This window comes from Columba livia, chromosome 1, assembly GCF_036013475.1.
Source record: "Columba livia isolate bColLiv1 breed racing homer chromosome 1, bColLiv1.pat.W.v2, whole genome shotgun sequence".
Classification (NCBI taxonomy): domain Eukaryota; kingdom Metazoa; phylum Chordata; class Aves; order Columbiformes; family Columbidae; genus Columba; species Columba livia.
Window position 1 is genome coordinate 80,753,018 of NC_088602.1, and position 14,821 is coordinate 80,767,838.

The 14,821-nt window shown below is 37.7% G+C and overlaps 1 protein-coding gene across 11 annotated transcripts in view; it reads right to left on the reverse strand.

The window, feature by feature from the left end:
- The window catches only part of ROBO1 (roundabout guidance receptor 1), a 736,887-nt gene that overhangs the window by 7,740 nt on the left and 714,326 nt on the right, over positions 1 to 14,821 (reverse strand). For all 11 annotated transcript variants that reach the window (XM_065064434.1, XM_065064469.1, XM_065064416.1 and 8 more), the window contains 5 exons: positions 13,252 to 13,359; positions 10,801 to 10,945; positions 10,239 to 10,490; positions 6,027 to 6,436; positions 4,105 to 4,257 (listed from right to left, as the gene is read on the reverse strand). In XM_065064434.1, the coding sequence (XP_064920506.1) occupies positions 4,105 to 4,257; positions 6,027 to 6,436; positions 10,239 to 10,490; positions 10,801 to 10,945; positions 13,252 to 13,359 (1,068 nt within the window). The remainder of the gene's footprint in view (positions 1 to 4,104; positions 4,258 to 6,026; positions 6,437 to 10,238; positions 10,491 to 10,800; positions 10,946 to 13,251; positions 13,360 to 14,821) is intronic.

The window sequence follows — 14,821 nt, forward strand, 5'->3', positions numbered from 1 at the left end:
GCTTCCCACGTAACTAAAACAATTAATGGATACTGATTCATAGTGCAGCCTACAGGGGAAACCTTCCGTATTTGTCTTTTGAAGGGAACGATGAAAATTTTCTAAATGAGAACATACACAGGAATACTGGAATAAGCAAAACACCAGTGAGGAAAAATAATCTGCTGAGTTGGTTTGCAAATGAAGTGGAGAAAACAAAAAGAATCACAAAAAGATGAATTGTAAGTAGTGACAAATGAGGGAATTAGGCCTTATTAGGCAACTCTATCTTTTCAGCGTTATCGGGGTGTACATTTCTACAGTCATGCCCTGAAGAAAACAGAAGAGTTATAGATTTGATGCAATATTGGGGAAGATACAGAGTGAATTATTTTCAACTGCATATTCACGCAGGCACGCAAACGATAAAATTGTTCCTGACTTAGTAAAGCTTTAAGATCATTTAAGATTCCTAGTTACATAATAACCCCAGCTACGATCATACATGTACTAAAGTTATGTTCATGCTTTTTCTTTCAAGAAACATGGCTTAAACTGTACACAATAAAAGCAGTGGGATTTTAGGTTGTAGGGTTTATTTGCCTTTACGTTCATTTATGTAATACTTTTATCAAAACGATTTTCACTTCACAAAGCCTGCCTGAGTATCAAAAACAACATTTACAAAATATCTCACAGTGGAATCAAAAGTAAGGACTCCAAAGAGAACAGGTATTCAATAAATAGCTGTTTTTTTAGCAGAGGTAAGAAATGCATTCCTACTTATTTTTTACCTTGCTGAAATGTGTGCAGAGTAGATTATTTGGTAGTACACAGGCAGAGGGAGACAAAAGTACAAATGGTGTTGGCATGCATAACAGCTCAACATTTCCAAGCGAAAATTCAAAGAAATATTTGGCAGAAATTCAATGGCCTTTTGTGAGAAATTCAGCTGCCCTAACATCATGTCACTGATAACACAGCTAAATAACTCAGTTACAGTCTCAACCAGATAGTTGTGAAAACGCTAGATTTTTTTTTTTCTGTCACTCAGAGGTTCAAAAAAGAATCCGGATTTAAAATCTCATGTGAACTATCAACAGCGCAATTTCTACTGAAAGACATACTGAATCGAAGCAATGACAAAGTATATTTTATCCTTTTTATCCAAATGCTTACAATTCTGAGGGCTTGTCATTACTACTAAATCACCTTAAGACAGTTCAGAAGATGATTTCATATATATAATTTTTGAAAAGACAAAAATATTCTTTTAAAATTAGATTTCTTAAATTAAATATGTAAGTAGGTCAGGCAAGGTTGAGAAGGAGGATACATCTGTTAGTTGGTTCTTGTAAAGCACTCTTAGTAGTTAACTCTCTGAAAGGCTAGATGAAGAGCAATTAAAAATTCATACATTTTAATCCTTGCCACCTACTGAGCAAAGATTTTTAGCAACAAATATGGAGAACATTTCTCCGCCTGGATGACTGTCAGTGAACAAAACAATTGAGCAGAAATCACATTCCACATAAAGGAGAAACTGATTTGAAGTAATGCAAGCAGAAAATACAAAAGCATTACTACTTCAACAACACAGAGTAGATCAGAGGGCACTCTCTTTAAAATAGGGTAGTAGTAAACCTTTTACTGCTACTTTCAGAAGTACCTACCTCCTTCACAAACCTTGCTGTACAAAGAAAAAATAATACAGAATTTGTTAATACTTTCATATATTGGCTGCTGAAAATACTCTTGGCATTTTCAACCATTCATGCAACGACTTAATTATTTATGTATCCTTTCTGTCAGCCAATAACATCATTGCTCCATGACATTGACTGGTATTTCATGAACTGCTAGCAAATACTAATTCAGGTAATTTGGGAATAGTACAAGGTTCTTTATATGTGAAATTAAATTCCATTTTAAAGGCTGGGAAAGTAATGAAGCAACGTATTCTTCTCTTTTTAGTATTCAGTGCTTCTGGCCACCAATAAATGCTTGAATTCAGAATATCTGCTTTGTTCTACTGCAAGCACACATATGTTCACCCACTAGGAGAAAAAAGAAAATCTTTGTATAATGCACCTCTTTAGAAAAAAAAATAACAGTGTAACATCAAGCCAGTAGAAAGACGTAAGAATATCTGGGAAAGGTCACTTGTGCTTAGATGTTTCATTCACATCTCTGGAACACTTTTCTTCACTTAAGGAAAAAAATTAGTAGATGTAATTGAATAGATAATTCTAAAGGGACAATATACTAGATGTGGCTATTAAAATGAATGGTTAGAATCTTCAGTAAGGTTCCAAATATGCTTATGCAAATGTATGGAGGGAAAAAATAATAATAATAATAAAAAAAAATCAAAACCAAACAAGCCCTTCAACCTTTGAACTGGGTTTTATTAGTTCTGCTGAAATTAAAGCCATAATTTGCTGTTCCCCAAATGACCACACTATATTGCACACTAAACAGGTTAGAGAAAATTCTTACCTAATTAGAAAATATGCTGAAGTAAGCAGGAGCTATATAACACAAAACAAATATTGATCATGGTTGCCAAATCTATTGCAATATCTAACCACAATGCGCTACGATTTAACTTTGTATAATTACTTTCACAAAAACCTGTCATCAAATACAGGCCTATCTCTTATTTATTCCTGTGTTAGATGAAAATGGCCACATAAAACTCCTGTTCAGATTTTATTTCTGATGTCCTAGCTGTTGTGTTTGTATTGAGGTTTGATTCTCAGCCAATTATTCAGTTAAGAGTATTCTCTTCAAGAGAACAAAAGCTCATAAAATGTCCACAAAATCTTGCAAAATGCCATTACAAGGGTCTCAAAAATGCTAGATTTCTGGTGCAGTTTTGGGATTTACACCTTGTGTTGTCCTTTCACAGAAGCAAACATGTACAAAACCACTGCAATAACCTCTTGAAATCAGATAATATTCCAACAGCTCAGTTTCACTGACAGAAGGGGCCTGGGCATAAGCCAAGAGGCCCAGGTGCACGGTGTCATGCCAGTATTTAATGCAGCCTAATATCAGATAGATGCTAGTGAGAAAAAATACTCAGAATAAAGTATAGATAATAGCACGGACAACCACTCATTGCTAAATTAGTTCTGCTCATCGTGCTGTGAGCTTTGTATTAAATTTTTTCATCAAGTGGCAGGAATCACAGGGAGAAGTGGCTCAAAACTCCCTTCTTGTAACCCTGGATAAGGATCTATAATATTCGGCTTTCATATGATAATGGCAAACGATGTCCCCCTTTGAAAAATTTCAGACTGGTAATGAAAGTCCTAATCAGATTGTTGTTCTGGAGAACCAGAAGGTGGGGAATGATGCCCTTCCTTCCCCTCCCTGCCATTAGCAAATTTAGTATACTTGACAAGATGGGTTAAGTCTTGGAGAATTTATCTTACATGAATTTCCAACAAAGGCCGTGGGTTGTTTTATAAAACTGGAAAGTAGTGCTTTAATAAAAGCTGCACCACCTGAGGCATTTTCATTAAAGGCTCTCTCTGGACAACATCACAATGTTTGCATTATCCTCCTGCGCTCCCAGGAGAATGCCAGCACTACCTTTGCAGCAAGAGTTGATATTGTGTGTGAAGGCATGAGAGAAGATGATTAGATTTTGCTTTTACTCACAAAGTAACCGCTTGCAACAATGCTGCGGTCAGGATTAAAATTCATTGATTTCTGTTGCTCAGCATTTGAATGGTAAATCGTTTTTTTTTCAGGGAAAGATACATTCTGAAGGTTTTAATAGTCAGTCATGTGAACGAAGATTTTAATCCTAACTACATATTATTCTCAATGACTGTACTATTTATGCTATCTGGGCTCTTAAATAATGACAGCAATTAGCCGATTAGGACACTACAGAAAACAGGTGCAAGGCTCTGGAGTGGAAGCATCAATGTGCAATATTAAGGAACTCAGGCATCTAAAATGATTAATCTGTTCAGTGTGTTTAGCAACAGGAAACACAAATCACTGAATTCTGAAACATAATGTTATCTCTGTGGAAAAATTTCACACGCATGCGCTGAATGCATATTTAGAGAGGTTCACTGACGTGTTCACCCGTTTCAGTGGACTCACCATCTGTGTAAACTTCTCTGCGCAGATGTCCTGGCTGGTGTTTTTGCTTTTTGGCAGGTCGGACCTTCTGTATTACAACAGCGCTCATGTTGCTGTCGGTAGAGACGGGGCTGGTGGGTCTAGGACAGTGTGATGCATGAAAATGTCTACGGCCTGGAAATTGTTAGACAACAATAGCAATTATTCTTCTTATCTAAAATAAGATGTTTTCATACTTTCTCGTTCTTCACTTCAGAATGACCTAGCTATATAAAACCTGAAAATACGCTGGTGGAACAATAATAAAACTCTCATCCTTCCTATCATCAGTTTTAGAGTGAGCTGTAACTAAATCAAAGCATTTGCTACCCTGTCAGTAGGCAGGTTGGCTTAGTTGCACAGAAATTATCCAGCTGTTTGACAGCTGGTAGTTCCTGCCCCAGGAAGCTGAACACCACCAGCAGTTGAGCACCAGCAGCCTCTTCCCTTCCAGAATCAACAAAATATTTCAGTTCCCAAAGGAGTTTCACGACCCCTAGCTTGGGCAGTGCAAGGCCACACACGCCATGAGCAGAACAAGCCACCAGCAGGTCTTGGATACAGATCCCCCCTCTGCTGTTTTGAGTGAATTACCAGGAATGCATCGGGGATGTACGACAGCTGATTTGCAAATAGGAAGTGTCACATTCTTGAGACATGTAGTCAGGTATCGGTACAACCCATACATAAAAATTACCGCATAACATGAACTTGGCTATTGTAAAATTATTTACTTGTAATAGTAACGGGATATAAAAAGACCTTCTCTAAATATATGTAAATGTACACATACACATTTATATGAATGTATATGTAAAAAATGGATAAAATCCTGGCCCTGTGGGTATGAATGGGAGTTTTGCCACCTACTTCAGTTGGCCAGGATTTCATCCAGAATTACTAAATTACCTCCTCTCTCACTCTTCATGATGAACAGCTGTGTTGGAATGAAACAAAGGACTGCTAACTGGGAGATGATATCAGAAATGGGAGGAAGGCTGCAAATCTGTGGAGTCAGGGTGGACGCAGTTCTGACAGAGTACCTCTTCTCCAGGTCGGATTGACTGGCAGAATATTCATGGATCTGCTTGAAACCTGCATCCCACCCTGCGCTATTCTTAGATGAAGTATAACAATATACATTGGGCCTAGTCAGGTGACTGATTACCTGTATACATCCAGTGTTGCTAGTAACCACTATGTTGTGAACCAATAAATATTTGAAATATTGTATTTCACAGGTCCAGTGATGATTTAGGAGAAAAAAAAAAAAAAAGAAGAAACATATGCATAAGGCCTTGCTGCATATGCATAATCTACAATCTGAACTGCAACTAATAACAGCTGTCAAATTATGAAGCCAGCACAAATCCAGTTCACATCAACAATACCGCAGGGAGAGCTTGAACAGCATTCTCCAAAACATAACAACAAAATAAAAAACAGAAAACAATTATATTATGATCTTTTTCAAATCCAGTGGAAATATGACTGCAAAGGTTTGCTATTTATTTGGACATTTCAGTACAGAGGGATTAAATCTCTCATGAAGAGTGACTGAAAACACTGGGACCCTTAAACTATGGAAAAGGATAGAATTCTGTAATCCTTTTTTTTTTCTCATTCAGTTCTGGGTGAAAATCCACCAGCAAGGCTGAGGTTTAGTAATAATCAATGCGACCAACAAATTAGGAACTACTTATGAAGAACAATGTAGAGCAGCAATTTATTTGAGCTGTTTCACCAAAACTCCTTTTCTGGCTTTTCCACTAGTGTAAATTGACTGCCCCTCATGAATTTCTACGTGTTATAAGAACAACAGGAATCCAGGGAGCGGTTGTCGATGAATACGTTTCACAATGGCCATTTTTTTGCTTCTCCCGTCAAACAGAGGACAAACTCACCTCCTGCTGCATCCTGCATTTGACGTCTGGCTACTTTCAGGCCAGCGTATTCCGCAGCTGCTGCAACAGCCTGTGCAAAATCTGCATCGGTAAAAAATGATCCATCAGAAGAGCTAACGCTGGACCGCCCACTTGAGATGTTATCTTCTTCGGAGGCTGAACCCCAGCCGTTGATCATGGACCCTGTTACAGAGCTCTCCAAATCCCCAACGCTGGAGGCAGGTGTCTGCTCAAGGCCACGCAAAAGGAGCTTTCTGTTCTGCATCTTGGCAACCTCCATATCTGCCTCGTCCTCTTCCTCTTCTGGTGCGTCAGTATCCATATCAGAGACCAAGGGTCCTGAGATATATCCGTAGGTATGCGGTGGGGAGATAGGCCTTGGAGGGGGTGGAGGACTCACAGGTTGACGTCTGTATAAACATACAAGGGTAAGAAGAACTGAAGCCACGTAACATAGTCAGAGGAAACAGCAGATTTATGAAAATATTTCTTTTATTTCTCAATAAGCTTGACTTGCCTTTTTAAATCAACAAATTTTATATCCGAAAGGTTCAAGGTTGTTTGTTGTTTTACTTTCTACTTTTGCTGTAAATCAGAACTGAGAGCTATGCAGTTTGAAATCTACCACAAAGAAATCTGATTTTTTAATACAGTTCCTTTATCACTGGTTTTTTATGAAAATTAGCTTATTTTGCATAAAGCTGATCCTCTTCCTGAAGCAGCACATGTACAGCCAGGCAAAAAGGTGGTAACAGTTCATGTGACTATTTAAAAAAATTTATGCACCCTCAAGAGTATGAGCAAAAGAAATGTCCATATATCGCTCTAGAAGCTTGAAACTATCAATGTCAACAGACGCTCCTATCCAGTTTGCTCCATAAATATTATCTTCCCTCCAGCCACCCCAGTGATTCAGAAAGATATGAAAAGAGATATTGTTATTTTATGATTTTTAAAATTGGTTTAGTTGATAATATAAAGAAAGAATTCTCTACTGTAACATTAGTTCTAGCTCTTAAGGATATCAAAATGCAATCAGATGCATGGGTTCAGTTATTTTGAGCTTAAATCATCAGCAATGGTGTCTCCAGCTTGCGGAGGCAAAGTATTAGATATCATGACATCAACATTCAGTTTAGTTAATACTTCACTCAAAAGTCCCAAAGAGTAACATTGTCAACAGTTTTTCTCCACAGGGCCACAGGCATGCTCTTTAATTGCCATTTGTCTGATAGGAAGCAATACTTCGTGCAGCAATGACTGTACTTCTGGCTTTGCTTACTGGGAATTTCTACTTCAGTCTGCTTTAAAAAAATTTCCAAAGTAATTTTCCTTTGTTGATTTTCCCTCTTATTATCTCATTGACAAAAGGTGACTCTCATAAACTAAATCTTTTCTTTTGGGGAGGATGCAATTTTTTTATTTTAATAAATCAGAATATTTACTAATTTTGAAAGGAAAGTTTAGCAAGGAAAAACCTAATACTTTGTTGGATGAACAAACTGGAACCTCCCTGGACTTCATCATCTAGCCACTATATTTCACTTGTTGTACTAAGTACTGAATGGAATGAAGAAAGGTCAGTTAGGGACATTCACCCAACAACTATTTAATAGCCCCTTTCTCCCCCCAAATCCTAGAAGCCATTGCTGCATGGGAATTTCTACCTGCTTTTGACTAGACTTCGCCCAATAAAGTTCCACTGCCTTAATTTAAAGCTCTTGTGACAACTGTCCTTGTAATATATTTGCCAGTCTTCGTATTCTCTAGGTTTTGGTATTAGGAGACAGGCAACCGGTTACAAAATATGCTCGGGTGCTTGAAAATATAGCTGGTCTGCCAGCCTTTCAGGACAGGCTAATTGAGAGCAGCTGGTTCATGGGCACACAGAATTAACACGACTTCCTTCACGTTATCTGATGCAGCGGTTCTCACTTTAACAGTGACATTGTCTTCTGTCCCACATCTCGCTTTAACATTGACATCATCTACTACTCACTAAATCTTCAGTTTTTTCTCTGCTCGTCTGCTCTTCCAGAGCACAGATTTCTATTTCAGTTTGCTATACTTCTAGCAAGCTGACTGAACAGAGAAACATTACCATACACTATCGCCACTAGAATCATGTTCTAGATGCCTGGTTCTGATCAGAAACTGAGATAATATTCAGCAGAGCTACAAGTAAAGCTAATAAGAAGTATGACAAATAGTATTTTAGACATGATTTTCATTATGAAACCACCATTTACAAAATCCCTCAAAACAATACAGAGAGGCACCACTCAAAATCTATTCTTAATTGGAAAGTATTGCCACACCGTATCCAAAACAGAAATCCCCCTTCCAGAATGGGCTACAGCTGTTGAGCACAGTGCATCCAACTCCTAAATAGCAATATCATGGGTCATATCAGTGCTGTTAGATGGAAAATGTAGGCAGCCAAGCCTTACAAATCAAGTAAATAGAATTCTGTGAATCTTCTAACCAACGAGGTAGATGTAGCAAAAAGAAACAATGTTTGAGAAAGTGCAATAAAAAGCCAAATGTAGTCACTAACTATTCTAAGACTTTCAGTAAAGTTAGAGTTAACCATTGTAGGAAGAATAAATATACTTTTTATTGTTTCAGTTATCTCAATGAGTAAGCTCTATGACCTAGGAGCTTACATTGGAACATCCTTCCAGATACTTCTGTCACTACTTTTATGACATTTATGGTGACTAGCCGTGAGTCTTTGTGTTGAGCAAACCTTCTACTTTCCAGGGAGCTGCTGCTGGTTATGCATGTTCGCAAACATCTGCTCCAAGGGCTACTACATTCTGTGTGTCAGTACACGTCTCCCACCTTTCAAGACATGGTAGCTGAGGCTCTGGAAAGGCACTCACAACACATTGCTCACCTAGCATTTCCCTTTCCCATTAGTGTGCAGATAGTTTAACCTCCAAATAACCCAGAAAACTTCAGTGATTAAAGTGAACACTTCTGTACCTCAACGTATCGGTGTCAATGAAAATTACAGGAAAACATTATTAGCCATTCACTAATAAAAGGAGTGATTGTAACAACTCAGGAAGACAGACAAGGAGAAGATACACAGTACAAGAAGTGTTGCCATGCAGAACAAAGAAAACAAAATAAGGCAGACCAAGTAGGAGTAGAGAGCAGAAGCAAAACCAGAGATAAGCCCTTAAAAAAAAAAAAAAAAAGAGATTAACAACTACTGCTTACTTGGAAAAGGGAAACATAAAAATGAATCAACTTTTCAAAAAACATTCTGGAAAATACACCCATAAATGTCAAGTAAGCTATATTAATTAAAAAAAAAAATAAAATTCTTCAGTCTACTCGTCAAGATCAGATTCATTTCATAATAACAGACCTGCATTTCACTTTGAATAGAAAGTATGATGACAATTTTGCAGGTAAAAGTGTGTATATTTGTGGTAATAAACAGTATGTGCAAATGACTGGAGGAAAAAAATAATAAAAGAAACAATTTGGGATGGAAAAGCTGTACCTTCTTAACAAAAAGCAAGACAAGTAAGCATCATACATAAAAAGCCTCATTCAGAATTCACCGTTTTATGGGAGAGAAGCTGTGAGAGTGTATATGCAAAATAGTCTGTACTAAAAGCAACTCAGAGGAGAAACAAAATTTCCCTGTAAGAAATATCTATCTTTATTAATATTGGTCATTCCTTTAAATAAGGGTAGGTGGAAATGTTAAGAAGATTTTGCATGCAATAATTTCCTGTATTAGGATTTATGAGAAAAGGAAAATCTATAGGTTATATAAATTATATATTTATATATATTCATATCTACTGGTGACAAGTTAATTGCACAGTTACTGTGAAATAATGCATGCTATTTTATGGTAATAATGCAGTAAATCTATTGGAAACAATGGAACTGTAATTATATGGTAAGCTGTGTTAACGATACCACTTTAATATCCTGATGACTGTGAATTTAACTTGTGTCAGCATTGTATGTACCGTAAAGTGATATACTGCATTTCTTTCCATGGTATAATAATAAACCAACTTAATTACGTATTTCTTAGGTTACAAATAGTTCCCGCATTCCAGACTAGAAGTTACATATTCACAGAATAAGTATCACAGGGAAAATCTTGGCCTCACTGAATTCAGCAAGAAATTTCAGGATGACTTTGGTCACATCTCCCTCGCTACATTCGCATTGACACACCTCCGGTCAGGCTGGTGCTGTATGTGTCCCAGATCCTCCTGACAGTCCTGTAACATGGGCTGGAGCTCCTCCTGGGGAGAGGGGGTGAGGGTGGCAGTTGACTGATGGCTGTAGGAGACAGCGGCTGGAGAGGAAGCTGCTCCTCGGATAGGTGGAGTAGGACCTCGCTCATCTTCTTCCTCTTCCTCTAGCTCATCCTGCTGCAGATACATCCTTGCAGGTGGGACAGGACAAGGAATTTCTTGGTCATAGCTGAAATTAATTTTCAAGAAAATAAAGACGTAATTACCGTATCTGATACATGTATAAATAGCCCAGGAAAAAACAAAAACAAAAACCAAACAACATTGTTATATGTGCTCTTGAAAACAGCTTAGTAAGCATGTACTGAGTGGATGTAAACCACTGCCAGTAAGTGATCGCTAAATAGCCACACTACAGCTAGATGAGGAGCACCAGAACAGTAGTGAAGGACAGTCTTACTGCCAGCTTGTAGGGCAAATTATAGTTCAATTAACTAGTGATTAAAGTGAGAAATGGATGATGTACTAATTTTTCTTACCTTTCATCCACCGAGAGACTGTAATCTTCACTATTGCTATGAGGAGGTGGATGTGCGGGAGGGGGTGGAAGAAGATCTGCCCAGTTCATGCCAGCTTGCTTGGGAGCCTTTGGGGTCCGAGCACCCTTCTTGTGCCCTTGACTCCCTATGAGTAAAAAGCAATACACATTTGTAATGCTTTTAAGTATCTCCTCATCGCTACACTTTGAAAAACAAAATAATCACAGTCTCTCCCACATCCTCTTGAACTCTTTGGGCATTTACTGTTGTCCTGAGTTGGAATAAACTAGCATTCCTCCTTTTTACACTCATTCGTAATTGTAGCTTCTTTGTAGAATTACTCTATATTTTTAAGCGGTTGAATTTAACCAGTAACTTTGCACTGCATGCAAAAAGCACATGGGATACAAAACCTGAATTGTTCATAAATAGTCAAAATGCGATAAAACCGTAAGTGAATTTTACAAGCAATGTCATTAAGAGTGAGCTTCCTCCTTCTATTAATTACATTAGAGATTATCATCTAAAACAAATGAGCTGTAGACATATTTTCTAAAGTGCCTTTATACTATTTAATTGCTTAAACCTAAAATACAATATGATACAGATATGATCTATTAAAGTTCCACTGTTGCATTAAGTCACTGAATATATGTAATTTGTACTTGTCCACTGAAACATTTTAGGCACAATGAAATTACTAGTTTTAGTCTAAATGGCAGGTGCAGTTGAAAATAATTGCTAGGAGAACTAAAATAACAGAAAAAAAGAAAAAAGAAGATCGATGGTGTATGGTACAAATGTTTTCAACTACTATTACTGGGAAATTATAGCTCACAATAGAACAGTACAGCTTTAACAGTTCCAATAACTGTGAATAAGACCCATAATTCAGGTGGTCTTGAATTTTAACTTTGGATATGGCTGTGATCAGAACTGACACTAGCCTTGTTCCTCGGTACACATTTTTATCCCTCTTTGTCATTGTTTCTTCTTTAATTGTAGATAAAATCACCATATTTTTGAACATGTTTTAGAATCCTTTACATTTCTCTCTTCAACTGAGGCACGGTTTTATATTACCATAGTTAAGCCTTGTACACATGATTGAATATATTGCAGTGAGACCTAGGAAGTTTATTTTTCTCACTTCTGCTGTCTCAGATTTTCCATTCTTATGGACTGTAGTTCTGCTTACTGTTGTCCCACATTAGCTGCCAGATACTAACATGTTTTAGCTAGGTACGACTATTTTTCTGGCATCTCAGTATATCAAGCAAGACCCTAACTATCCCAAGGCAACCATCATTCTCTACCCTAAGTGCTATGATATATACTAGATTCAGCACAATTAATTTATTAGTCTGTTCACCTTGCTCCATTCCTGCTAGAGTACTTGGCACAAGACTATAAATTTCAAGCATTATGAATAACCATAACAGGTGTCAGCATGGAGAATACCATCTTCTCATTTTTAATGTGCATGGGCTCATAGCCCTGAGGTGCGTCAAGCTGAATTTCTGTTCTTAACAGCATTGAGCACAGGCTGAGCACCACATCCTGATGCTGTAGACCTGGGAACGGGCAAAAAGCTGGCTCCCAAATGAACACCCCTGAGCAGCCGGGAGAACTGGGAGCTGTGCTTACCTCACCACAGGCACTGAGAATTCAGGTCACCCAAAGGCACAGCTGGCTCTTCTATGTGCTTATGCCTCTGCTGTGCCTCGGTCAACTCAGTTAAAAAGGAGCGCAGCTTAGCATTAAGGCAACTAGGCTACCAAAGGCAACAGCAGAACAAAAGGTGAACACAAAAGCCCTTGTTTTTATTAGTAGATAAAAAGTCCAGGGAATGGTGCTTGTGACTAGAACTCACCGTACAATTGGCTTGATGTAAATGAACATGGGCTAAGTATCAGACTTACGATAAACCCTGTGTGTAGTTTCTGCTTTAGCTCTAAACATTTCACATACGTCTACCAGAAATCAAAGCTGAAAGTGAACAGGTTGTACAATATGAGAAGCAATAACTTTTGAATTAAACTGTATTCTGTGGTTCCAAAGCACAGAATACAATTTCAGTGCCCTGGTCAGCATTCTCCAGCACAAAAAGCTGCCTTATTTCAAGATTTTTACAAAGGACTTTTATATATTTTGCACAGGAAATGCCAATGAGAAATGAAATTTAACTTTAATTATCTACTGACTACATTTTAATGATGTACAGGAGTAGTTTTGACATATAGCCACTGAAATCTAAATAAACTCTATTTAGGCACGCATGCTTTTCTACTCCACAAAATGCATGGTTTTAGTTTAAAAACAATGAAAAAATTATTGTCAGTGGGTCCCTTCCCATCATCCCTTCTATAAGCCCAGTAACTAGTGCTATCTACAGCTAGAGCCTCCAAACACCAAAAAAGCTACGCTTTGGAAAACAAGGTAGAGACTCACCAGATGTACTACTGCCTCTGTCCGAGCTGTTGTAGGATCCACCTGTATTCTGGTCATACGACTGGTTGTACGGAATAGTTGGAGCAATGTTGTCATTTGCCCGGTAATCTGCAAGTTTGATAGTATAGTTAATGCAATCCTTCAGAAACAGATCTACTTTTATATATCTGCTTTGTAACACAAAGTAAGATCTCCTGAAAATAATGAGGAAGAAATAAACTGATTTTTTGAAAGGAAAATCATCCTATAATCATATTTTATTTTTATCTCATCACTAAATGTAAGTTTAAGGAAAATCATGGCAACTTAGTAGCTCCACAGCAAAAATGGAGTAAAATAAAATCCTATGCACAGGGCTGACACAATGCCTCCGCAAGGATTAAGTCTCAATGGATACATATAGGATATGCATATGAACCGACTGCCACCTTGATTGATTTTCCATGGTCTCTGCTTAATTTATACATGCAGGGCAGCCAATGGACTGTGATAGCGACTTCTTGTATTTCAAAGGTGACAAACCCATGTAGGAGTCAGCCCTGCATTACAAGAGCTGAATGACCTGCTGGAGCAACAATGCAGCTTCACTGAATTTGGTTTTCAACAGAGAAGGTCTTTGCTTAAGGTCTGCTGGCTCCAAGAAGATTTCTATTTATATTGGGTCATGCAGGTTCTAGCTATAGGCAGGGCCTTTTTTTTGCTAATGCCTATTGCTGTAACTTCTTTCTCCAGTTCCAAAGCGCTTGATATACATATGTTACTTTTAAATCTAGATTTGGCAACCAGATCTGTAAAACTTATCAGAAGTAAAATTCTCATCTGACAAAACAGTACTCTCATGCCAAAAAGAAATTATAATTTACAGAGAACAGAAAGGAGCTGAGTTACTCTTCATGAAGCAAATAAAACTGTGTCATAAACAGAACCGCTGGGCATAAGGTAGTGACAATGAAGCACAGCATGTAACTCATCAAAACGGTTATTTCCCATCACAAAAGCTATAGGTATAATCATCAGCAAGATGGTTTTGACTTAGGGAATGAGAAAACCAAGATCAGAATATTGACTCATAAAATACCAAATCAAAACAAAAATAAACAAAACTAAGAATCCAGTCCCCATCTGCTGCAGAAATGTTTGTGATAATGTAAGCATGGGAAAAAGAGCAAAATGATAAATTCCACACCAGAGTGTATTCTGTAATAGTTTCTCAGCCTAGTTGCATTCCAGAGACCACGCTGAAGCCCTACATACTGCATGTGTTTACACAGAGGATAAACAGTAAATCAACACCCTGAGATATGTATATATGACTGTCAGCAGACAATGCTTTAAGGGGGCCTTTCCACACTACAATATGCTAGAGAATATGCAGCTGCAATATACACAGTTTGAAAGATGCAGTATCCTCGAGGGCATAAAAACCAAACATGTTTTAATTCCAAAATAGATATGTAATACACAGTTCATGAAAGAAAACATAATTACAAAAAATTACAGCTTTCACCCTCTAGTAAGGAGGCACAAAAATTGAATTTTCTTTGGACATGTTTATGTCAAGGGAAGGTGT